At 45.0% G+C, this 27,681-nt stretch overlaps 1 protein-coding gene across 1 annotated transcript; it reads right to left on the minus strand.

Annotated features, from left to right (window-relative positions):
• Positions 1 to 3,775: 3,775 nt before the first annotated feature.
• LOC142774273 (uncharacterized) lies at positions 3,776 to 27,681 on the minus strand. The gene is made up of 7 exons (XM_075874666.1): positions 27,553 to 27,681; positions 26,419 to 26,460; positions 25,057 to 25,230; positions 16,436 to 16,642; positions 14,163 to 14,371; positions 12,642 to 12,972; positions 3,776 to 4,411 (listed from the first exon to the last, which is right to left on the minus strand). Exons 1-7 carry the CDS (start codon positions 27,658 to 27,660, stop codon positions 3,908 to 3,910), a joined length of 1,575 nt encoding a protein of 524 aa, XP_075730781.1. The 5' UTR covers positions 27,661 to 27,681; the 3' UTR covers positions 3,776 to 3,907.

Consider the following 27,681-nt stretch of genomic DNA (forward strand, 5'->3'; position numbering starts at 1 on the left):
GATTTGTAACAATTCCTCAGATTGTTAGAGGCGTGATTAAAGTCAGTAAATCTTTTACTTTTTTTTTGCAGACCTCTTCGCTAGTGCCACGCCCAAGATCATTTGTTCTCATGTAAAAGAGAAAGCAGAGATGTCTTCACTGTTTGTACATAAACAGGTGAGTTTCTTGTGCGTTTTGATTATAGCTACATGTTCTGAACCTTGTACTTTAAGAATTGTTTTTCACACTGGCTCACTACCCTAGAAGGAATTTGATTCTTAAGTGAGTTCAGGCTTTCGTAAGTGCCATTTTTGAGCTGTAGTCTTACACTTCACCTCATTTCGGGAATTTGCTGTATGCTGGAAAACTCTTATCTTTATCATACGAAATTATTGGAATGTATGGGTTGTATGCTTCGAGTTCAGTGTAATGTCAATTACGCGCCATTTCGAAGGATACACACTACGCATTCTTTATATATGGTGCTGCCAGAACAGCACGAACATCCTTTTATGAGAAGTCATATTTGCTCTTATTACAGGATGAGAGGGTGTCGCTGACGTCCTGCGTAGTCTACCCTGGCCCCAGCCTAGAGCAAGCCTACTTCCTGAACCTCCACATGGATAACCGAAAAATCTTCCGTGTCAGTAATGATGAAGAAGGAGTGACAGCACTGATGAGTTGATGTTTTTTATTTTGAACATTGTCTACGGCCGCAAGGCCTTTAACAACCATCGTGATTGAGGGGCTTTTTCTCGGCGTGAGTTTGGATTTTATCAAAGAAGTTGTTCAGGCAGTACGACGCTGAAAATTTTAGTGTCACAATGCCTGAACAACTTTTTCTAGTGTGGTCATGGTAGATGAACAAATATTGTTATTTGTGTAAGTTATTTTGCTTAAATATAGCTGGACCATTCCATGCCAAACGTCCCAGCCACTTTGGCGACCATCTGAATTGTATACGAAAAAAAATGTGCTGACTTACTGCGTTGAAATCAGTGAACTGCTAGAATATTTCAGCGAGAAAAAAAGTTTTGTTCGTGTGGCTGGCTTATAACTTCCTGGCATAATGCCGTCTGTGTGTGTTTGTGGAAAATTTCATTTTAAAACTACCGCTTATTTTTTCTAAAGCAAATTCGTTCTACCTGTTAAGTAAATGTGCTTCTGTAAGGTATTTGAAGCTCAATAATAATAGTGCATTTTTTTGCTACATTCGCTTCCAAGAATAAAGCCAAAATGTGTTATGTTTGCATATTTTATTGCAATATTGCACTTTGTATGAATATCTGAGCAGTGAATAATTACTCCACAGAAGGTATATTTTGAGTGAAAAATATCTTTATACCTCTCAAGCTGCTGAAATATACGAGAAAATATCACGAATTTCACAAAATCGTGATTTTTGTCCGCATTGACATGCATTTTGCTCCATGTTGTGGTACAATGAAAACTCATCATTATACCTAAACTGTAAGAAAATTAAATTCTTTCTGTAATAAAAATCTTATCGCAAAAAGGACAGGAAAGAGCGCTGTCAACTGAATTTTATTGAAGGTGCTACGAGCGTTTTTATACTGAGCACAAGACCAGGGCTCATCTGCAACAACACATGTGTGACCATGACAAAATAATTTCAACCGAGAAAAGAATACTCTTTTTCGGAAAAGATATGTGAAGGTGTACTGATGCATTGATCCTTGGCCTTCCTGATAAAGAGTTCTAAAATCTCTCAATTTTCTGCTTGCTTTTTTTTCAAAAACCGTGTTTTATGAAACCTAGGACTACACTTACATTCTTTACGGTGTCCGGCCATGAGACTACTATAGTCCTTCTTAACATTTAAAGCATGCTGTCTTGCTTGATCATTGAAGCATTGCCCAGTTTGTCCTATGTTTACTTTTCCACGTCTTAGCGGTATCTCATACACATTAAATTAGCATTCAGTAAACCTATTCTAGTGACGAATGACGCAAGATTGACTATTCCTGTTGCTGTAAGTACATGCACTTTTGAAAGCTTGCAAGGGGTGGAAAACAACAATGTCATATCTGCTGGCTCTTTTCCTAAAATTGTGAGACACCTTATGTACGTAGTACCCTGTGACATGCAAAGGTGATTGGTCATTCTCTTTTACTTTTGGTCCTGTTTCCTTTAACTTTACTTTCTGCAGGAGGGTTTCGCAAACAAGTGTGATGATGCTGCTAGGGTATTGGCTGGTGCTATCAGCCCAGGAGTGCTAAAAATGTTCTGCCTTTTGATAGTGGGCATTCAAAATTAGTAGAAAGAGGAATTGATACCACATGTCCACCCTTCAGAAGTCATGTTAGCACAAGGGTGAGGTCAGGCTTAAAAACCAGTTTAAAAGTCTAAAAGATGCTGGGTGTCCCAACAGAATCATCACACCCGTTTGCAAAACCCTCCTGCTGAAAGTAAAGTTAAAGAAGACAGGACCAACAAAAAACAATGACCAAAACCTTTGCAGGTTATACCACATCAGGTGTCTCACAATTAAAAAAATAGCCAGCAGATATGATATTAGCGTGTTGTTTTCCACCCCTTGCAACCTTTCAAAAGTGTGTGTACTAAACAGCAACATGAATAGTCAATCTTGCCCCATTCGACACGAGAATTGGTTTACTTAATGCCAATTTAACGTTTGTAGAAGTATTTTTTATCAGGTAAACCAATGATCAGTGCATCACTACACGTTCACTTATCCTTTCCGAGAGGAAGTATTCTTTTCACAGTTAAGATTATTTTCGTAGTGCTCACACGTGTCGTCCTGCATGAACACGGTTCTTGTACTCCGTATAAAAGCACTCGTAGCACATTCATTAAATTCAGTTGACAGTCGGTGCTCTTCCTAAAGTTGTCGCGCTGTGACTAACACACAACCACGATGAACCAACTCTCCTAAATTAAGCTCTTGTTACGTAACACGTAGACCGAGTTTCATATGGAAAGAAGGAGCGGTGCTTTTAGAATAAAATTTTTCACATACAACACCTAGACGGCATTCAAGGAAGTTCAGAAGGCAGCCACGTGACCAAATATTTTTCCTCCCCTAAATATTCCACAAGTTCACTATTTTCAATGCAGCACGAGTTTTTCGAATACATTTGAGATGGTTGCGAAAATGGCTGGGACATTTGGCATAATGTGACCCAGCTGTGTCATTAGCCATAATTATGCATTACCTCTTTTGTTTTTGTGTGTCCTGACTCAGTTTTGTGTTCGTTTTTAGCTTATTGTGTTTCTGATCATTGTATTGGTTTCTTAGGTATTCGCTAAAGTTATATGTGCGAAAACCCACATATGTTTGCATGTACATCATTTCTCATAACCAATTGTTATACATCCAGGAATACAAAGCTTAAACCACTGTGATTGTATACATTCGAAAACACTATCCATATATATTTTTGTGTGCATCACTTCTTGGGAACGATTGTGTACATGAAGGCGTATATAGTGAAATCATGGTGATTGTATATATTTGAGAGAATCATAACTATATATTTGCCTGTATTTCATTCCTATTAACCGATTGTGTACATGAAGGAGTATTAAACTGGAAGCCACTATAATTGTAGATACTTGAAAGAATTATAGGGATATATTAGCGTGTATTTCATTTGTAGTCTCTATGTACTTGAAGCAGTATACTAAACTGAAACCAGTGTAATTGTATGTTGCAAAGAATTGTCAATAAAGTGAAACTGAAAAATTATAATAAACATTTGAGGTATTGCATGTGTAGTGTACGTATACGTGAACGTATATCTGGTGAAAAAGTTGTGTGGCAGAAGAAAAGTTTATGTTTTATTTGCCTATTAAATAAACACTATATGCAAGGGCAGCAAGGCTTCATTTTCTGTAAAGCGCATTATGCATATACTGTGAAGTATATATAGATCCAGCACAAGTTCATACACGATTGTACGCGTTTATATTTTTGCCCACACGCACTGAATGGAGCTCGACAGGTGGCGCACCATCGATAATCAGGACCACTTTCTTCAAGTAGTGTGTAATCAGTGCATGCTGATGTCTATTAGTGCAGTCTAAAAGAATACTGCCACCCTGACGCACCGAAATGCTGTATCCTAGACGCCAATCGTCGTCCGACTTGGGTAGGCTGTTGAGCGCCGCGTTGAAGACGTCAGCCGCGTCGCTGTGATCCCCGCTGCATCTGACGACGTCACGCATTGATGGGTTCGCAGTGTGCAGGTGTGTTTTGATGATGATAAAGTCGACTAAACCAATGACCTTGTCCAGGCTGTAGACATGTAGCCGTGACTTCACTGGTGGAACGCTTATGATGACATCAATAAACTGTCTCTTTAGGTCATTGATTAGCTCTACGAAGGCGCCGCTGCCCGTTCCGGGGTTGCATGGTTCTCCCGGATAGTCCCAGTCCACGTTCACTCCCTGCGTGAAACATTAACGACCCAGTTGCATTACTGATCTTGGTGAAATGTTCCACAGCTATGTTTAAGAATGGCATGGTAAAGGTTACTGTGCATAACGGAAGTCTACTACACAGATCATCACCGCGTTTCCTAACGCAACACTTGAGAAACGCTACCTATGTGTTCCAGTTTTGCTTCGTGCGAGAGTTAAATTTCGAGAAAGTGACTTCTTCGAATGGGTGATGACTTGTTTATGCAGCTACTTAATGCAAAAAGGCGCCTTGCCCCACCGCGATAATCTAGTGGCCGAGGTACTCGGCTGCTGACCCGCAGGTCGCGGGATTGAATCCAAGCTGCGGCTGCTGCATTTTCAATGCAGGCGAAAATGCTGTAGGCCCGTGTGCTCAGATTTTAGTGCACGCTAAGAATGCCAGGTACGAAATTTCCGGAACCTTCCACGACGGCGTCTCTCGTAATCATATGGTGGTTTTAGCACGTTAAACCACACATATCAATCAATCAAGAAGGTGCCTTGTGATAGTCACTGCATGAAAAAAATGAATTTCGCTCAGGTTACAACACATGGTAGTATTACATTTCAAACTAATTACAATTTCTTAGTATTACTAATGACTTTGCCACAAATTCCTCAAACGATACTGAATTGAAATATGAATTTAAATACTCAATAATGTGAGCCTTAACAAAGGGCGTGACATTCAATCAGGCATTCCTGCCTTTTTGGCTTCTTCTAGGCAGAACAAATGCACATTTTTTTATTTGTAATTCTCTGAAATAAATATGAATATGAATATTATTCGAGACGTCGTTGGTAAGCAGCATCAATGACACAGAAATTAAACTCCAGGATGATAGCTATTGGGTGGATTCTCCACTGGGGACGTGTTTCAAAACAGCCTTTTCGTGAACTCTTTCACGCACAGTACTCCCTTTTTAGCGGGGTACAGCGTTTTATTTAAAAAATGGCAACCTTTTTGCATAAACTTTTATTGTGCAAGACGCAAATAATTAGCAATTTTAGTTCATAAAAATATGAGGTTGTTACTTGAGGTGACAGCCATTCAGTAAGAGTCTACTGGTCGCTTTCGGTGAAAGTACAGCTGTTCATTTTTACTGTCTATAGCGTTAGCTGCTCGCAGAACATGCTTTCCTGCACTATCAGCATAGTACGAACAGCGCATACACACACACAGACACACACACACACACACGCACCTTGTGGCAAGGTTCTGACAGATTACCATTTTTTTCACTTTGATTGTCCTAGCTGCTGTACCGAGAGTTCATCACGTGAGCCTAAACGCGGCTGCATTGTATCGTACCTACTTACTCTGACGAAGCCGTGCCACGGCTGAAACGTTAGTAAATAATATTTCCTTTTCCAATGTGCTATCTGCAAGTTCATTCACTATAGAAAATACCCAGACCTGACGTGCCTTCCCTTCTATATATATATATATATATTGTTACGAATAATTATAGCGCCTGGTACTATATAAACTCTTTATTTAGGGCGAACTTGTGCCCGTAAACTCAAAGCTAAAAATGGTCAGCCTAGAATGCCTCTTGCTCGCTGACTCCAACTTCGTCTGTCTCTTCCTTTGCCCCTCGAGTCTCGTGCCAGTACCGTGGCGTAGCATCGTGGAGCGTGCAGGACGGCGTTCCATGGCGCGGCTTTCTTGCTACTTGCTTGGCGGCTTTTACGAACGCGAATTGTGGCAGCGTCTTCTGCGATGTTCGAGCTGTGGCATTAGTCCCCCTCCTAGCACGCATCGCCCCGATGCGTAGAGCCGGCTGACAGTTTCTAAACAATAGGACTGGTCCTTGCCTTAGACGACGGGAGTCAGTTCACTTGTTGAGTTCCTGTCGTCGTACGGTTTCATCCGTACTACATGTACAACTTCCGGGAGATTCCGGCGTCGTGTCGTGCCTACTTGACCTTCAGGGATCACTTCGTAGTTTAATGGGCCTAGCTGACGAAGAACCCTGTAAGGGCCAAACTAGCGCTGCATAAGCTTTTCTGATAGACCACGTGCACGTACAGGCGTCCAGACCCACACTTGGTCTCCAGGAGAGTACTGAACATCCCTTCGTCTTAGTTTATAACGGTGTGCGTCGATGTCCTGCTGTTGAATGATGCGGTTTCGTGCTAGTTGTCGCGCATCTTCTGCCCTTTCTACATATTCGCTTATGTCAGGGTCCTCTACATTCGTGCTGTTGACAGGCAGCATCGCGTCTAATGTCGTTATTACTGTCCGACCATAAACAAGTTGAAATGGCGTGAAGTGGGTTGTCTCTTGTACTGCGGTATTGTATGCAAGTGTAGCATGCGGCAATATGGTGTCCCAAGTCCGATGCTCGACGTCCACATACATCGCGATCATGTCAGCAAGCGTCCTGTTCAGCCTTTCAGTTAACCCGTTAGTTTGCGGATGGTATGCGGTAGTTCTGTGGTCGGTGTGCGTTAGCTTCATGACAGACTGTACTAGCCTGGCAGTGAACGCAGTTCCTTTGTCAGTTATAAGGACTTTAGGTGCGCCATGTCGCAGCACTATCTGGGTCACAAAAAACTGAGCCACTTCATTTGCCGTTCCTTTTGTGAGAGATGACGTCTCAGCATACCGGGTCATGTAGTCGGTTGCTACAACTATCCAGCGCTTCCCAAACGATGACATAGGAAATGATCCTAGCAAATCCATTCCGACCTGCTCAAACGGGATTTTCGGTGGCTTTATCGGTTTCAAAAGACCTGCTAGTTTTAGGGGTGGTACTTTGCGTCTTTGGCATTCTCGACATGATCTTACGTAATGCTGTACTGAATCCATCAATTTTGGCCAGTAATATTTCTGGCGGATTCTTGCCAAAGTCCTACTAATGCCCAAGTGACCTGCCGATGGGTCATCATCACACGCGTCTAAAATTTCCGCTCGCAGTGATGATGGTATCAGCAGTAGGAACGTTTCACTGGTGTGTTGAAAGTTTCTCTTGTAGAGAACGTTGTTGCGGAACGCGTAGGAACGTAGTCCACGGACGAAAACTCGCAGTACATCGACTTGCTGCCCCTCTAAGTATTGAATAAGCAGAAGTAATTCTGGGTCCATTCGCTGATCATGAGCCATCTCCGACACATTCACAGCTCCAAGAAATGTGGAGTCTTGTTCATGCTCAGGAAACGAGGTCTGAACTGGCGCTGGTGACAAGCAGTCCGCGTCATTGTGCTTGTGGCCAGACTTGTATACTACGGTGATGTCATATTCTTGTAGACGCAGGCTCTATCTAGCAAGTCTTCCGGAAGGATCCTTGAGGTTCGCAAGCCAGCACAATGAATGATGGTCACTGATGGCTCGGAGTGGTCTACCGTATAAATATGGACGGAACTTACTGATGGCCCACATAACTGCGTGACATTCCTTTTCCGTAGCTGAATAATTATACTCAGCTTTTGAAAGAGTGCGGCTTGCATAATCAAAAACTTTTTCTTCCCCGTTCTGCCATTGAACAAGAATAGCACCGAGGCCAACGTTGCTGGCGTGCGTATGAATGTCTGTTTTGGCATCTTCGTCGAAATGAGCGGGCATGGGAGGTGACTGCAAACGCCGTCGTAACTCAGAAAAGGCGTCTTCTTGCTCTTGGTGCCAGATAAATGGTACACCTTCCTTCGTAAGCCGTGTCAGTGGTTCCGCAATCTTGGAGAAGTTTTCAACAAAGCGCCTATAGTAGGCACAAAGCCCCACGAAACGTCGCATAGCTTTTTTGTCTCTTGGCCTTGGGAAATTTTCAACCACAGTGATTTTATCCGGATCTGGGTGGACACCGTGAGAACTGACAATGTGCCCGAGGAACCGAAGCTCCCGGAATCCAAAGTGGCCCTTTTCGGGTTTGATCGTAAGTGCAGCCATACGAATAGCGTCCAGTACCGTTCTCAATCTCTGTACGTGCTGCTCGAACGTAGTGGAAAAAATTACTACGTCATCAAGATAGACAAGACATGACTGCCATTTGAGGCCGGAGAGCACAGTGTCCATCATCCTCTGGAAGGTAGCGGGAGCAGAACACAAACCAAATGGGAGTACTTTGAACTCTGGAGTCCGTCGGGTGTCACAAACGCCGTCTTTTCCCGATCTCGTTCGTCGACTTCTATTTGCCAGTACCCGCTCTTTAGATCCAACGATGAAAAAAAGTGAGCATTGAGCAGTTTATCCAACGTATCGTCGACTCGTGGGAGTGGGTACACGTCTCGCTTCGTGACGAGGTTGAGTTTTCTGTAATCAACACAGAACCGCATGGTGTTGTCCTTCTTCCTCACCAGTACTACCGGCGATGCCCATGGGCTTTTGGAGGGCTGCATGACATCGTCGTCGAGCATCTCCTGTACTTGCTTCTTTATCGCCTCCCTTTCTTTCGGCGCTACTTGGTATGGATGCTGACAACCTGTTTAAGATGCCCTTCGATTACAATACGGTGCTTTGCTACAGGTGTACGTGCGACTTTCTATGAAGAGAAAAAACACTGCGAATTCCTTGATCAACTCCACAATCTGGTCTTTCTGCAGAGATTAAGTTCTCGGTCAATATCTATTTTCTCGAGGACACTGTCCACTCTTGAGGGCGTTGTGGGTACTTTTCCTAAGGTGCAAACATCTGAAACTTTTACGTAGTCGTGAAGTGATGCTATGGCTGCTCCCTTCGCCATATGCTGTACCTCGTTGGTAAAGTTAGTCAATAGCACATCAGTGTATCCGTTCCGCAGGTTCACTAGACCTCTCGCCACGCGTATCCCTTTTGTGAGTAGCAGTTCGATATTTCCATCAGCTAGTCCGGCATCTTCACGAAAAACGTCGCTTTTCACAGAAACTGTCACGCTGCTACGTGGCGGCACTGTCACACCTTCATCCACAATACGAAGAGACGAAACAATTGGTTGCTCTGCATGACACACGGCAACAGCGTTCTCTGTAGAGAAAGAAACTTGGGATTTCTGCAAGTCGATGATGGCACTGTTCGCTTGCAGGAAGTCCATGCCCAGAATTGCCTCACGGGAACATTCGGGGAGAACAATAAAACTGCAGACGTACACAAGGTCTTTTATTCCCACTCTCGCTGTGCACATTCCTATGGGGCTGACTAAATTCCCTCCGGCGGTGCATATCTGCGGTCCGGTCCAATGAGTGAGCACTTTCTTCAGCTTCTTTGCGAGCATGCCACTTATTACTGAGTAGTCTGCACCTGTGTCTAATAACGCTATGGTTTTGACGTCGTCGATTCTGACTTGTAGCTCGGATGTCACGTCACCATAACTGCGCTTGTCCGTCATTGTGTCAGTGTCGTCGACTGATCCGGTTAGCGATGGAGGGTTTTCAGTTTTCTGAAAATCAGCGGCCCTGCCTCCATAGGTCACTGCTTCTAGTTTTCCCGTCGAGGGCTTGGTGAACGACGCCTCGGGAAAGTAGATGATGGGTGTGGACTCGGCGACCTATGGCGCATTGGTGCAATCGACCGCGATTCATGTCGCTGAGTGTTTGGATATGCATAGCGCGAAGATAACTATTCTTCGATTTCGAAAGGGCGCTCACCGTTACGAGGGCAAGGTGCATTCACTGGGAAGCCACGTAGGCCGACCCGACTGTAGTGGCATGTCCGATAAAGATGACCTGCCTCCCCACAGTGGTAGCAGAGGGGCCGCCGGTCTGCCGTGCGCCATACATCACTTTTGCGGGGTCTGGCTTCTGGCATCGGCGGTGGCGTACTGCGAGGAAAGGTCGGTGGCATAACGGGAGCTTGTGCAAAGCTCGGGCGTCTCATGTCTCGCCGTACAACTTGCGCGTACGACAGCTTTGGCTGAGGTTCCAGTTGCGTGTGGTGTGGCACCTGAGGCTGCGGTTGAATAATTGCTTGTCGCACTTCTTCACGTACAACGTCTGCGAATGATGGCATCACTGGAGGACTTTGGAGAGTTGCAGTTTCTGGAGCTCCTCCTTAACAATAGCCCTCACCATTTCTTGGAGGACGTCAACGTTGGTGGGGAGGGTTGTTGGCTCCGCCCTGACTGAAGAGACGCTGAATTCTCTGTTGTACAGTCGCGCACGTTGTTGTAGTGTCCTTTCCATGGTCGATGCCTCGGACCGGAACTCCGCCACAGTTCGCGGTGAATTACGCACCAGGCCTGCAAAAATCTCTTCTTTTACTCCGCGCATTAGGTGCCACAACTTCTTCTCTTCGGCCACGTTTTGGTCGGCTTGGCGGAAGAGCCGCGACATGTCTTCTATGTACATGGCCACGCTCTCTTTATTCCGTTGGTTCCTTGCCTGAAGAGCAGCCTCTGCCTTCTCTTTGCGGTCCGTGTTCGGACAGGTTGCGATTAGCTCTCGTCGGAAGTCGTCCCACGACGGCAAGGATGCTTCGTGGTTCTAAACCACGTACGTGCCGAATCTTGCAGGGCGACGTAAACGTAACGAAGTTTTCGGGCTTCGTCCCAACCATTCAATCGTGCAACGCGCTCGAAGCCTTCAAGCCAGTCCTCGGCATCTTCAAAGGTCTCACCGTGGAAGACCTCTGGTGTACGTGGCGAATCCACAATGAGGTGAGATGGAGATGGCAGCGACTGGGTGGCCATCGCAGTGACGCTTGTGCTTGAGGTCTCGACAGGTCTTGATGGGTCAATTAGGGGGCCAAACTCGGGCTGCTCACCACGTAGTCGCCGACTCGTGCGTTGGTGCACAGGTGTCAATTCTGCTGGCATCAATCTTCTGGGATCTGGGCTTCTCTCCCTTGCCTGTGGTGGGCTTGGAATCATACCCGGCACGTCCACCAGATTGTTACAAATAATTATAGCACCTGGTACTATATAAACTCTTTATTTAGGGCGAACTTGTGCCCGTAAAGTCAAAGCTAAAAATGGTCAGCCTAAAATGCCTCTTGCTCGCTGATTCCCACTTCGTCGGTCTCTTCCTCTGCCCCTCGAGTCTCGTGCCGGTCCCGTGGCGTAGCATCGTGGTGAGTGCAGGACGGCGTTCCATGGCGCGGCTTTCTTGCTACTTGCTTGGCGGCTTTACGAACGCGAATTGTGGCAGCGTCTTCTGCGATGTTCGAGATATATATATATATATATATATATATATATATATATATATATATATATATATATATATATATATATATATATATATATGCAGAACGGTGCATGCTTCAGAGCATGAGCCGTCGAAAATTTGACACGTAGGGCTCACGTGCTTCAAAAGAGTAAAAAACGAAGAAAAGTTGGCTACCTGAAGTGACCGCCATGCTGGCATCAGTTAAATAAGCTTCCTCCCCCGGTTATAATGTTATGATTTTCAAACAGCTCCATCATGCTGATTATCAGTCTCATAGTCGGCAAAGCGTATGGGCATTGTTGAATCAGCTTGGTTTGAATGTGAGGATTGTGGCCTTCCAGAAGCGTTGTTGAAGGATTTCTGTTCAGATTCCTTTTGTCTTTTCTGTGTATTTCGCTCGTTCCCACGATCGAAGTTTAAAATTCGTACGAAACTTCTGTTTGTTTTCTTACATCTTAGCAAAATGTTTTTCCTAAGAAAAGCGGACATTCTATTTTACATTAGAACGCGTATATAAAAATAATGAACAACTTCCTTGAAAGTAGTTTTCCTAAATCAATTCATCATTAGCAAATTACGAGATCAAAGAAGTAATTATTTAGGTAACACATTACAGGAACAACAAATTTAGTCACTGTAACTGTACAGTGTATCTATGTTTGCCCACCACGGTGGCGTAGCGGTTAGGGTGCTCAAAAGCTGACCCGCAGGTCACGGACTCGATCTCGGTCGTGGCAGTCGCATTTTGATGCAGGCAAAATAGAAGAGGCCCGGGCACGTAAAGCGCTAGATAATGTTATTTGCATTATTTTGTTACTGAAAGGCCTGGAAGGTATCGACTGTTTTTTTTAGTATGACGCTAAACTGATTCTGATGCACAGCGTCGCGATTGAAGTTCGCGCAATCACTTATCCATTGGATCTGTGTACGTCTTTTAGATCTGAAGCGAACGTCATGAGTCACACTGGTGAGTATGACTCTGGCAAATATGATGGCAGGTATACTGGCAACTATGATTCATACCGTCCATGGGTTAGTGAGGCTGCCCGAACATGCCACAACCTTGCACAACAGTTTCTGGGTAGACAATAGCTTATCACTCTAGCAAGTATGAGGGCAAGTATACTATGAATCTTACCGTCCACGGTGGAAACGGGTTGTTAAGCTCAAGCCAAACGGACGCCACCAATCGTCGCCGAGTTTCGGGGTTACCGACCATTAAAGACAAGTTGGCGTTGTCTTCGCGCGCTCCGCCCAAAGCGAAGTACACAGAGATGTTGTTGCCCCGGTGCAAAAGTTGGCCGTTGTAAAGCATTACTAGCAAGGAGTTCTTGTACGTCTTTGCACTCGGGTACTTCCACACGATGCTGCCGTCTTTCACGTCTACAGCATAGCCATACCAGAGTATCGCCGTGCAGTAATGGACCGGGATAAAGTCAGGGAGGTAGGTGTCCTGGAGCCGCCAGTATCTGAAAGCAACAGCATGGACTTCAAGTTAGCGCGCTAAGAATGTAATCTTGATCGCATATCAAACAGTATCTGAGGGCATGCTAAGGCGGTTCGTGTCGCGTACGTAGTTAAAGCTCGCAAAAACTCTATATTTGAAGCGTATGCGTTATCATTCTACCATCTGCATGTGCTACAATGTATGCCTAGGAAACCTTCCTTTTCTTTGCCGCGAATTACATCCAGTGTTGAGATTAGTAATCTTCCGTATTACCGGCGTGTGACCAACACCTGAAAGCTGGTGCCTTGGCTGTTGCAGCAAGAGTATTTTAAAGCGTAGGACAAACAGCTTCAAAAGAACCCTTTTTGTTGTACGACCCTGGTTCGTATGTCTAAAAAACATGATCACTCCGAAAATGGAACTTACGAGTTAGGATCAAGAGGAACCGATAATCTTCAAATATTCCAACCATTCGCGACAACTATGAATTCAACCCCGAGGCACCGCACTCTGACACTACTAAGAATTCGCCCACATGCGTCTGCATCCGATCAGGACTTGGATTCTTGTGAACGGATACTGTAAGATCGTATTGTTTGGTTAGAAACACGCCCTCGATCGGAATGCAATCAAAGAAGAATATTGGAGGCAACATAGGACCAAACTAGAGAATTTTCATAAGCTTCACGCGGCTCTGTCATGAAAATTAGTCTCACCCACGTCTAAAACGCTGTAAACTATTCTTATTACTTGCACTCACAAACCAGGTCATTGAAATGCATCATTGAAAGCAATGAGGTCTAAAGTTTCCCGACCATTCTGTCTTTGTCAGGTATAACAGGTGAACGTTAAATAAGTGGAAAAAGCTGAGACCCATATCGCGAAAAAAACATGTGCGCGTTAATATTCATCGCTATGCGAAGAAATATTGTCATTCTTGCCTACAATTGAGCTTCCAGTCCATATTTCACACGTAATCTTTTTCCCAGACGTGAGACACACGATGAACTTTACTGAGGCGGCTGCTGGCAAAGAAAGGCTGAAGCCTTTCTATGCCACCTCAGTTCCAGAAGTTTTTAGGAAATGCTGGCTCCCTCAAGGAACTCCAGAAGAGAAGGAGGCATGAGAGGCTTTTGACGTGAGGTTAGGAAATAGTCCGAGGGGCCCAAATACAAGTCTGATTGCTGACTTAATGCATAATCTGACACTCACTTAGCGTTAAAGACGCAGATGACTGGTCGCTGCTGTATGTCCTTTGTGGTCGTATTCAGAGACTTTCCCGTGGGCACCGGGGCCGACGGCGCAGGGGGCCTTTCGTCCAGTTCCATCTCCTTGCTGCAGAAATCTTGTATTGTCTCTCCCGGTTGCAGAAGAAAGCCCTCATCAGAGTCAACGGTCACACGAGGCAAACCAGCAGATGTCTGTTACAAAACAAAAAACGACAAGCCGTTATTATAATACCATAGTTTCAGTATGTCGCGTACAAAAATCTAGTGGTGCGTGAATGGTAATGACACATAAAAAGTACACAAAAAGTGCTCGTTGTCGGCAATATTGATTGCCAAGGAGAACGGTTCAATATACTGCAGTAATTAAAACGAAGGCATCGAAGAGGACTAACCTGGCAACACATGCACTGGTGTTACGACAACGTTCATCGAAGAAAGTTCCACCCCCTCCTGGTCATCCTATATTTCGCAAATTTAGTTCCTTACTGCACTGCTGGTTACAGCTCACTTTGCAACAAGATGCAATTGTTAGATATTCAATTACCAGAAAATATAATTTAATTACCCAGACTGTTGCAGTTTCATATTATGAATTGATGAATTTAAAAATTGCAATAAAATGTAATGTGTTCCGTACAGAACTGATTCATTCCGAATTTCAGTTACAGTCTCCGCCGTCGATCACGTGACCCGTCTTCTGCCTTACGAGGCTCCTACTTGCCCATCGCTTTGTCAGACAACGCATTCTATAGTGAACGTGAACACGGGCTCTAAGTCAGCAAGGCCAATGTCACAGTAAGAAGAAAAAATACATCCTTACGCTAATCCTGCCCCGTACTTCAACCCCTTGGTGCATACATTTAGGGGCGAAGCTTCTTGAGTCGGGAATAATTCCCTCCTCCGTATTTATCTAAAATGTAGTCAGTACCACCTCTAGTTTATGACTTGGTCAATAGATGGTGTTGTGTGCATATGTCCTTGGAATAATATAACTAGATGGTTTTAGTTGTTTTCAGAGCATATTCACGGAGTGAATGATGATGAGTAGTACCAAGCGTTCGTAAGTCTGTCTGTTCACCCGTCCGTCCATCTGTCCATCTGTACGTGCTTCCGTCCGTCCGTGCGTACGTCCCTCCATCTGTCTGCCCAAGTTTCTTTCCATCCTTCTATCCATCTGTCTGATGGTTCATCCTTCCGTCCACCTTTCTATTCATCCGTCCGTTCACCTGTCTGTCCGTTCGTGCTGCGTTTGTCCATCCATGCGTCCGTCTGTGCCTCTGTAGATCCGTCTGCGTGTCTGTCCTCTATGCTTCCAACTGTCCCGGAATTCGACCGTTGGTCCGTCCGTCTGTACGTCTGCCCTTCCCTCTATCCAGGCGTGCGTGCACCCGTGTCCATCTGTCCGTTCGTCGTTCCGTTCGTGTGTCCGTGCTTCCGTCACTCCGTCCGTCGGTCTATCCATCCGTGTGTCTGTGCCTCCGTCCGCCTGTCTGTCCAGACGCACGGACGGATGGACACACGGACATATGAATGGACGCTTCACCTTAGTCATCATTCACTCTATGGATATGCTGTGCTTCTTTTGTTGTATCATGTTACTCGAGAAATTTAAATTGGCATTTCTGCAATCTAATCGATAAACATGAAGATGACTTGTGTCAGAGAAGCTTTGGCATATGTCTGCATACTGTGTATTAGGTAGTATGCTTTACCACGAGCAGTTGCACGCGTGATATGAAAACATATAATACGCTCAGTAACGTATGTGGCTTTTCTAATGAGTGACTGGCTTTAAACTCTGACGTTCTTATGACAATCACATCTTCTTATGCCCCACGATAATGCAATGTTGTATAGCACAATATTTCTGTGATATTACATGTACTGTGAAGCATGTATTCAGCATTCAGCATGCGTGTGTTGTGTGTTTTTAAAACATGAACGTGATTTTCACTAGATTTTCAAACACAGAAAGTCATTTTCACTATATTTTTAGTATAACATTCGCTTTCTACGTTAACGAACCCAGATCTATCCCCATTCTGACTCAGAAATATTTATTATTCATTTTACTTAAATCTTTTTTTTTCGATTTCACGGTCACGCACAAGATGAGTCCCACTCACAACCAACAACGCACACGCCAACGCCCACAGCGGAATTTCTGGGAAACGGACTCTTTAATGCTTTCGCGTTCACGGAATACGTGCCTGTTCTTGCCACTCCACCAAAAAGTCACGTTATACATTGTCTCACCTTCGGTATGGTAAAAGGCGAGGACACGCCGGTGACCCTTGTAGCCACACCAGGGATGACCATGGAGGTCGGGAATGCCCTTCCCGGGCGCGTGAAGAACGTCAAGAACACGACCATCGGGATGAGTGCTGTGATGAAAACTGTTGAGGACAGCATCCACAGCAGCTGCCACCAACGACTGTTCTGGAGACCTGCGTATGACTGCGACTAAAGCGCAAGAGACAGCTCTTAGAATGTCGCCATGGTAAGAGGTTGGGTTGGACTCGGGAGAAACAATGCGTTAATACAATTGAAAAAAATATAGTCGCATAGCTAACTGCAATGAAAACGCCGATGAAAAAGAAACCTCTCCTAACAGCTTTCATATAATTACAGTGACCATATCAGGAGATGGCGTTTTAGATGCGAAGTAGAGTATTCCATAGCCTGTGTCCCTCCCTCCCTGTGGCGGCATCCACCCCCACTGCGCATGCACATCTCCTCTCCGTCTCTCCCCCCCCCTATCTTCCCCTAATCCCTCCTGAGTCAGCGGCGAAGGAAACAAGACGATTCCTCAGTTCACGCGATCACTATGTAGTCCTTGGTCGTGGGTCATGCGGCGTTCCACACTTCTATGAGACAGAGCGCGCCTGCTTTAGATAGCACGGTATGACGTTTGATGTCTCACGCCTGTACGTGGTGGGGCCGGCTGTTTATGAGGGCTATAGTCATGCTTACCAGCAGCGTTAGTCAAGTAGAGGTTCTTAATGTTGGCGCACCTGCTTAAGACGACGTAGATGGGCTTCTGTGGGTGCCGTTCACCATATCTCTGCTGCTTCGCTTTCACGCATGGTTCCGTTTAGCGAAAGATGCCACAATATTTTACCTATCTTTATTTCCCCTTTTCCTTTTTTGAAGCTCTCTGCATCTCGTGAGACTTGACACTGCCTTTGCGATCGGTCCCGCTTTGACCAGGCGATGGTGTTAATTGAACACTTCATCATACGACGCCAATCATCAAGTCATCGGTGGTATTACGACGTGATGTCATCCTGGCTTGATCTCCACTTGATAACACAACTGCTGGCGCCATCTCCGTTCACAGTGCCACCGGATGCTGAACATCTATACTCATGCAACAATCACCTATATATAAGGCTTTTTTTTTCTAACCTTAAAGCGGATCTCGTATCGTTGGCCGTGTATGTATCATCGCGTCGGCATTTTTTTGCGAGCACAATCTGATAATCTGTCGTATATATGTTTTGGATACACGTTCTGCTTACACTGAAATATTTACATCGAAGAGAGCCAGTCTCGTTTGCAGTAAACGACATGATATATGGATATCATGTTCGACTTGGCGTCAACAGCGTTCACCGGCATAAAAAACGAAATTCACAATTTATGGTGACATATAAGACCACGCTCTCAGGATAGGCTCAGAGATGGTGCTTTTGATTAGCATACTTTCAAGTTCTTTCGTGGTGGATGACCACACCAGTGCTATATTGTCGCTTTGGATGGCGATTTACGAACAAACTCGCCGACAGGAGCTGTACGCGAATGGTAAACTTGGGTTGTGTGTCTCATTCTGGTATTCCGCATGGCAGACCGATATTTAGTAAAACGTTATTGGCAGGAACTAACAGACAAGAAAAAGGAGCGTTTACTTCTAGCACTTTTTAGGCTCCCTTATTATTTTCAGTTTGATAGCAGCGCACTCATTCGTAGCATCAGTGTCAGTGATAAAAAAGAAAACTTAGTTTCTTTATATTTTGATTGCTGTTGGGAAGCAAGAATTCTAAAATCCTTTTCTGAATTTGGAAAACAAAATTCCTTACCACCACTAAAGAAAAGTGCATATGGTAGTACCGACCTAAACAGCAAGGGCTGCACATGCATTGCCAAATATAGTCTGTCATGGCGCCGTGATGCGGTAGTGCAGAAGTGCGGATTTGCCAATCCATGATTTCTTTGTTATTGCGAAAATTGCTATATAGACACTCTCGCCTGGATAATGCCGCTGACGTCGAAGTTGGTGTCGAACGTCATGCACCGTATATGTATTCGTTTCTATATATATGAAAACGCAAGACACAAAAAAATCCAGAAATAAAGACTCCGAAACGCGGAATCGAACGTGGGACCTCCACGTCGTCAATAAGAGGCGTTAACCACTAAGCCACTAAAAGGTTTTTTTATTACCTGTTTTTCTTTACAGGTGTTCACACAGAAACATGAATGATAAAATACACTTGGACCAATGTTTGATCCCAAGTGCTCACATTAAATTTTTTTCAGGTCGCACGATTCCTCTAACATTGTTAGCCAGCTGGGAGGTTCTTGTTGTTTATACACCTCATTGATATTCCGGATATTTGCAATGAAGTTCTCCCGGACAGGACGTATGTTCTGGTCAAGATGTCTGTAAGCCATTGTGGTCTGCCAGATGCTGTGAAGGCTAATTAACATAACCATGTCGTATGGTATGCCGTCATCATCATCCACACAGAGAGAACGAATGCCATGACTTGTAATGGGGAAATCTTTTTTAATGCTCTTTGAAGGATGTCCCAATGAAAGACAGCGTCCCAGCAATGAATAAACACATGGTCTATTGTCTCAGGTGTTTTACAAAGTAAACAATTGGTTGTCTATGGTACATCGATTCCCTTGTCCGCTAGCTACTGCTTTACGGAGAGAGTCCCGGAATGCAATTTAAAAAAAGAAAGTTGTTGCCCCTGTTTTTACTTTCATCCTTTTGACCCTTTTCAAAACATCCTGTCCGGGTCCTCCATTGAACATAGATCTGTACAAAGGTGTTGGGAACAAGACATCACGGAGATCCCTGTACAGATTTTTTCGCATAACAGTGGCAAAATATTCCAGCTAAAAGCGCACTTTCAAAAACTCAAAAGACGGTATAACTTCTCTCAAAAAACCAGTCACATATCGGCACATATCACTGTTTGTAGACACAACGAAATCCGGGATGCGTGATGACAGCCTTACTTTTATCACTGTTTGCAGAAATTCGTTTCTTTGATCGCGAAGGAAAATAAACCGAGAGACAACTTGTCTAATAAATAAATGACATAAACCGAGTCCGCATTGCTAACGGACTGAAATAAATTAGACCGGCTTGTACGTTCCCACGGCGATTTCCACACAAACACAGCAAAAATCCTGTGAAGCTTCTGTACATTGACGCGTGACATACAGATAACTTGCATGACATACCAGATTTTCGATATCAAAACATGTTGCATACAGTCGCACGTGTGAATATAGACAGACCCCGACCACCCCAGGCATTTGTTTTTTGCGTTAGGGTTTCTGCTTCACCTTTCCAGTAATCCGCGTTGTCGCGATAACTGTCCAAGGGTACACCGAGGTAATTTAGGCGCTTGCTTTCCCATTTTCTGTTAAGATATACCTCGGGCCTCACATCCCAATTGCCGTACCAAAAGGCAGTTGTTTTATGCCAGTTAATTACACTGCCCGTCATGTCACAAAGTTTATTTTCCATGTAAACGATTTCACATATACTTTGTCTATCTTGGCAGAGTTCTGCCACATTGTCAGCATATTCGAGTAATTTTATCTCCGTGTTCTGTAACTGAAAGCCTTGCACACTTGAGTGTTGAATGATTGATAAGCAAAAGGGTTCTAGGTAGATGGCGAATAACAATGCTGAGGCCGGGCATCCCTGTTTGATAGAGCTTAGTGTTTCAATTTCTTCGCTGAGCTGCTTATTGACTATCAACTGCGTTACACACTGTGAATATGCCATCTTCGAACTATCAAAAATTACGTCACCAACTTCCACATGCTTCAACACACTGAACAATACTTCATGGGAGACACGGTCAAAAGCTTTCTGGTGGTTTTGGGACTTCATATTGTGGTTTTGGGACGTTAAACCTCACAAATTAATTAAAAGCTTTCTGTAAATCTATCTGCATGATTGCTACTCGTTCTTCAAAGGCGTCACAAATCTCTAGTACACTTCTTACGATATGTATGTTAAGGGTCGCAGCATCACCACGAACATACATATAGTAAGCCACTAAAAGGTACCTACTTCAACGTTCAAACGGCAAGTTATTTATATCTACCATTTACAGCTGTTGGCGAGCACCTCGGGAGGGCGAAGCTATCGTGTTTTCAGCATTATCAGCAAGATGGCGCAATGAGCGCACAGCGGCTCTCACGCGTGCTTAGGCCCGCGGAGGGAAGGGGAGTGGACGATCCCTTGCGCACCCTTATCTCCCGGCGGGGAAGATCATACATCTTGGCTGGCGTAGGGCTCACACTGGAACGATTCTCTTGTAGTTATGGGGCACACAAAGGTGACTGAAATTGTTGCACAACCTCTGTTTGCGAAAAGGGTTCGCTTTTCAGACATAACGAAGTAACAACCGAGACGCTTATTCGCGTTGATCTGCACCTTTGAGTACGTTTTGTGTGTCTTTTGTGCGTTAAAACGTGGGGCACGTTTCGATCTGCTTGCCATTCTGTGCGTGACCTTCAAATTTGTTGCTAATACGTTCAGTACTTCGTCTTTGTGGCAAAGCTGTGACTTTTTTCTTGCCTAAAAATTTATTGCAATAGCAGTTAAATTTGCTCAGTAAATGCGAACCATGGCACAGTCACAAGTAAGATTCGTAAACCTCAATGAAAGCGGGAATTTTAATGGGCTTTCTAGCAAGAAGCGATATCACTGACTACATGGCTTCGTACTATAAAAGCACAGGCTTGGTAAGTGAACAGCACTGTTATTCTACGAAAGTGTGAGACAAGATACACTCAGTATTGCTGAGATAGTGGCTCTGGTTTTATGCACTGGAGTGAATCGAGCTCAATCACTTTTGGACGCGAAGCAGCTTATGATGGAGTTCACTTCGGTGGTGTGTGGCGGGACCGCAACACTGCGCATGCCCAAGCAGTGACCCAAGCACTGCAAGAACGCGTTCACGCGCTAGCACGTTCTAACCTGTGTAAGGGTCTCGGTAAAGCGCTGGGGCCTTTCTTCCTTACACTCTTTCAACAATCACGTGATGGCGCATCGGGGAACGAGATTCTGCAGACGCGCGACGAGTCGACGTGCTCTCGTGTGCCGTGTTCCAACAAGAGTTGGTGTCGAGTAACAACAACAAATACTATATACAGCGAAATTATGATGTGCTCCACTCTAGAGGACGCGCTACCATCTAGCAAGGTGCCCGTGATGAAAGGAACTTTAACCCACGTACGGCATTGCATACTACTCGTGGTTTCCTTTAGTGGGAGATCGTGTAAATTTTTTTTGTTTGACGCTTGCACATCCATTGTTGCCTCTAGTGCAATGCGTTCCCTGGTTGGACAAAACAGAGCAACATTCTCACAAATAATCTCATATGTTCGCAGAAATAGACATGCAAGCTAGCATTACTGCCTATCTATCTACCGAGCTTCCAATTTCCCTACTTCCAAGAGGCTATGTACCGCATTATTTTACGGTACCCTGCAGCACAAATTGAGCGTGTCGCTTGGGTCACTTCTATAATTGGGAATTCACCGGTATCGCTTCGCAAGCAAAGAGGTTCGCAAGTGGCGACGCTCAAAATAAGGCTGTTTTAATTTCGTTTCATTAGATAAACGAGTTTGATTTCGTACTATGGTGATGCACAAATGTTATTTTTGTATTCGGAAGTGGTGTTTAACAACGTGGAAGCGATGACATTGGTCTGGCATTTTGGTTAATCTAACCAATAAGTGTCGTGTAATGCACCACGGACCAAGCTTGGCCAGGGTATTAAGCGCTCAACTTTATAAAATCAATTTTTTTCTCCTCATAAATACTAGGATTCCGTATATTAGACAATAGATGTAAGAAACATGCGAAATTACACTAGGCATGCGGAAACAAATCAACATAAGGTGAGACCTCGCGTATATCGCTATAGAGGGCCCATTGTGATTGATACCTACATTAAGGTTAGCGCAATAGGAAGCGTTGTCCTAGACGACTGCTGTGGTTTTGAAATTCGGAGGCTAATAACTTCCATGTCCGTGCACCAATAGTAATAATCGCTGTTTTTTATGCGTTTATCTGAGTATTAAACATCCTATACAACGTCCAACGGTTCTTAATGCAGACTCAATGAGCAGCGATGCTTCCGCGAAACGCGAAGCACCCATCACGTGCGCCCTCTTCAAAACAATATTACAAAAGAAGACCACAATGGCCAGCGCCTGGCGTGGGGGGAGGCGCTGGTCCACTAATATGGATCGAAACTCGGTGCGTTCTAGGTGGGCGCCACCAGCCCGCACTATGGCGGATGGTACCCAGCCGCTGTCGTAAGCGAGAGCCAAACAGTTAATGAGATCACGTTTTGAGCCCGGGACATAATCCACGCGGACGAAGGTGCTTGCATTAGCAGCTTGTCACCCCAGATCGCAGACCATCATCTCCGACCCTCGTGGCACCTGTCGAAGCATCGTAAATGGCTGTGCCACTTTGTTAGCCTATGGACTAATGCAACGACCTATCTCTGCACCCCGCCGAATAGTCTGGGTTTCTCAACACATGGCACTCGAAAGGAATGAGGAAGGCGATGCCACCGCCCGCACGCTCTCCCATTTGGCATTTCCATTCGCCTCCCCTGATCAGGATGACCTTGAATTGAATATAGCGCATTCTTTACGCGAAATTGTGCAAAATTACCAATCCAACCACAGCCTTTATCCACGCCATGCAAAAGCCTAATCAAAGAGGAGGAGCCACTTTTACTCAGACTCCTCACGAACACTATGTTGTGCTCAGCAGGACTCAAACATTCCAATACCGCCTTTTCCGGCAGCTGCTCATACTGTGAGGAGAAGTGTTAATTCGGTCATCTACCACATGATATGGGTCTGCTGCTGCAACCCTGCTGTACCCCCAATCCCCACCCCTACCCGGGCGGACTGGGAGGCAGCCCTGTTTGGCTGTTCTTGCCTTCAGGTCCAAAAGGCCTTGCTTCGAGGAGACCAAGCAGCAGCAGACGGCTATGGGATCCCGTACTTGGCATCCCCACCTGCTAGTTGTAGGTGTCATCCTGTTATGGGGTGGTCTTTGCACACCTGTCTTGTTTTTTAACCAATGTTTTTACCGCCGACAGCAGCAGAGCCACAGCGAAAGCTTGAAGAGTGGTCTTTCTAGAGTCTTTTTCTCAACACTCTTGGGATAACTACTGCAAGCGCATATGGTACCCGATACGCCAAGACCATCATGGTTTTGCGCAGTGGAGAATCGCGTCCACTATATGCGATTATTCGCCACTCATTGGAAAAGTGGCATACCCGCTAAACTGTTTTAATGAATCTTCTGCACTTTGCTGATGCTGTGTCTGACGACAATGAAGGATTCCGCCATTGGCTTCTGTAAAGGGTTGGAGCGTTTTATGAATCGGTAGTTAAGCGATTCTCATTCTAAAAGGGTTTCTCACACATGTTAACGTGATTCCCTGCCCGGTAACAAGCCTACACAGGGTCAGTTTGCAGAGCACTTTCAAGCATCGGAGTAGCTGAGTGGTAGCTCAGCTGGATAGCTCAGGCGTAACTAAGCTGCGCTGCCACGCAGATGGCCCTGTTTAGATTGGCAGTCTGTCCTCTATATATTTTTAATTTATCCATATATGTCACGTGATGGTGGTTAAGTTTACTGGTGGAGGATGCGGCGACAGACTGCAGCGCCAAAATTAACCCCAGTCGTGACTTCACTGCAGCTTTCGCTATAAAAAATTATCACAGATCCCCCATCAACAATGTATTGACCCATCCTCTTATTTGATTTCTCAATGTGGTATCTTCAGGCTATTTTCCTTTTATCTTTTAGTGCTATTGAAAGCACTTTCTCAGCTTAGGACTGATTCTTGAAACTATTGCAATAGTTCATCACTAGCCTAAATATTAAAGTGAAAATCATTAGTTCCCCACACTCCCGATGACCGGCTGTATATTTCCGTGCCCTGAATGCAGGCATACGCTACCTCGAAGAGCTTCCGCACAAGCCTTAACGTCTGTTTTGATTGTGTCAGCAAATTAAACTTGCGATGCCAAACCGCAGGATAAAGCGCCACCCCTATAAAACCTTTAGGTGTGCCTCAAGTCTTCCAAGCTAACATCACCCAATTCATATATATAGTATAGAACGCACATTTCTGAAAGATAGTGATCTAAACATCAGAACATACAAGAAAGGTAATATTATCAACCATAGCCCGTGGTTAACACCGGGGTCGCGTGTTCCAGCGCTGGTTTATAATATGCACGAAATGCTTAATCGTTGAGAATACTAAGGGTCTCTCCACTTGCCCTCTCTCAGCCATCTCGTAATGATTTAACGGCGCGCACGGCAACGCTCCTTAGCCCGACATCTCGTTGCAGCAGTGCAGTTTATCTATAATGGCTCCCAGCACGCGCACCTTTCCCGTAATAAGGCCACAATCCGCCCACTCAAGGAAGAAGGGAGAATCACGCATCGCGTTCCAGTCAGACCAACCCCGTCTCAATGGCCACAGGCTGTCGCCGAGCGCACTTCAGTGTTTACAAAATGTCCCTTTTTTCGCAGTTCTCCCCAAGGTTTGCTTAAAGGCACAGCCATAACGACTAACCTCGTCACTGTCGATGCTAGAGGCCACCCGTGGTTGATATGGGGACACAACTTCCACTGGTTGCCTAGCGTTAGGACGTGGCTGCCCCTTCAGGTGCCGAGGGGCCCTCACGGGTCTTCGTGCCAGGGAAGACGGGGACGACTCTTCGTTAGACGATATCAATGGGCTTCTCACCTGGGTTCGTCAGACGAAAATTTTTTGAATTGATGGGAGCCGATATCTTCGGCTTTTGCGACAAATGTTTTTGCGTACTTCGCACGTGTTTTGAGATGTAAAACAGACAACGTCATAGAAAAGCTGGATGTGTTGTTGTGGAGAACCGGTGCAGCCAAGGGGACTAAGAATTTACGAAATACAGCACTGTTTTGTACATTCCTCATCCCATCATCTGTGCTATTTTATCACAATATTCACGAACCAACTAGCTCATCTAGGAGGACCCCCTTCAGCCAACTCCTCTGAGAACTCCTTTTGTATACTTATGCAAGCATGTATGATTTATGTGAATGTAAATAAATTGAAACTAAAAAATTGAAAAAGTGAACGTTTTTTGAACTTGTTACTGCAGCTATTTTTATGCCTATGAACCTCCTGCCCTATGATTAGCTTAGCGATTGCGGAGTGTAAATAGTGCTTAAGCACATCTTCGAAAATTGTCCATAGGCCATAAATTCCAGATCTTGCAGGCGGCAACCACCCTCTGCGGGAGGGTCACGGCCACAGTGGTCACGGCTCACGTGTAATGATTGACCACAATAACACACGCTTTCTCCGTTACCACACGCTTTCCACAAACGTCGACTCGCCATCATTTGAGAAGTAGCCGAGTACACAACTCCTGCGGTTACCGTGACGAAGCGTGGAAACCATGGTGTAGATCGGGAGTCGGCACCCAGATGGGACGCAAGCGTGGCTGTGTTTTGCAGCCTTCGGCAAGGCGTCACTCTCCCACCTTGCCATTGCCTCTCTGAAGGTCGACATAGCAGTTTTGACCTAAAATAAGGTGTTCGCTAAAGATAAGCGTGGTATTCAGCCCGATTGCACCCATTAGTGCTGATTCATCGATTTTAGACGTTGTGCGTGCAAATTCTCTTCCCTTCCTACAGAATTTTCTGTGTGGCACCTGGCCAGTCAGTTTCACGGAACTAGGCACTCCGCGTCAAAAGGTTGCCGACGCTTGCTCTTAATTATGTATGATGGACATGTTACTACAGCACCTACGAGAATGAGCAAGCTACCTCGCGTCACTAAGTGATTCAGGAAAACACAAAAATGAATGTGGGTCTGCCCCCACCATCTAAAGCTGGAGTTCGTATTGCAGCGCTAATTCCCTTTTCATTAAAAAATGCTCGGCTCACATACCTTTATATTTGTCTTGGAATATGTGCGTTGAGAAGATCTTTGCTGAAACAGAGTAAACAGAGGAGGGTGGCTCACGTCTCATGCATTTCAGTTCCCTCACGTCACCTGCTGTAATACCCATGCATTTGACAGGCAATTCCTCATGTTTGTGCTAGACAAAAAGTGAAGGGCGGCATAGCACTGTCCGACTATCTGACTAGGTGAGAAGTTTTATGTCATTAACTTCGAACTTAGTAATAATGATGATAACAAATATTGTCGTAATAATATTCTTAGCACTGCTTTACGTGCAAATGCCACGCTATGATTGCAAGGCGCGCCTAGAAAAAAGTGTCAAAGCCTTTGATCATGTGTTCTTAACGTATCCTAACATCGTACAGCACAAGGGCATCTATACAACTTCACTTTAACCGAAATGCGGTGATCAAACACGTGACTTTTGCTACAGCAGCCGAGCACCTCAACCACCGTATCACAACGGCGCCCTACTTAACTTGTTGGGCCATCCTGAAGAGAGATAACGTGTGCTATCAAAGTGATCTCATGTACACATGCCTTATTAGGGTGAGTGGGGTGTCTCTAGCAATGTGCATACGTAAGTTTTCAAACGTTTTGCGCATTCGCAGAAAACGAGTGGCGTACTCAAGACTATGGTTCTATAGTTCATGGTACTCAAGCCTTTCTTTTGTGAAAGCCGCTGCGTCCAGATACTTCATACGTTTTTGAAGTGTTCACGAGTTCCGCCTAGTCGCCAGTATGCTGTCTACATTGGTTTCGACAACTGACGCTTCTATCCCAGCTACACCTTTTACAGCAAAAGCTGTGTATAGCTTGGCGAAACTAACAACCATTCGCGACGAGAAACGCTAGACGTCTTCATTGGCTGCTCCATCAGTTACGTCATTCTCTACGTCACACTCAAGCACTCGTGCCAATAAGAGCGCCGTATTAGACGTCATTCATTTCGTCGCAACCTTGCTTCGGCAGTGATCTTTTTTTTTACCTTCCCTAGCATACATTAAATTGTAAAACCAGACTCGAGGATCAGGAAACGCTAGGATCAGGAAACCCAATCGCGTGGTTAAATGAAAAGGGTAGACCTAAAGCCCTGTTGAGCATTACGCGAAAACTCACCCCACGGGACGATTTATGAAGCTTCGAGGGTGGCGTCTTCGCCATCCCAGATGTAACGGGTGTTTCGTTATCGTACATCGGAGACGGGTCCAGCTGTGGTGCGGCCATGGCGTAGTCGCTCTCTTCTTC

Source organism: Rhipicephalus microplus, chromosome 10 (assembly GCF_043290135.1).
Source record: "Rhipicephalus microplus isolate Deutch F79 chromosome 10, USDA_Rmic, whole genome shotgun sequence".
NCBI classification, from domain to species: domain Eukaryota; kingdom Metazoa; phylum Arthropoda; class Arachnida; order Ixodida; family Ixodidae; genus Rhipicephalus; species Rhipicephalus microplus.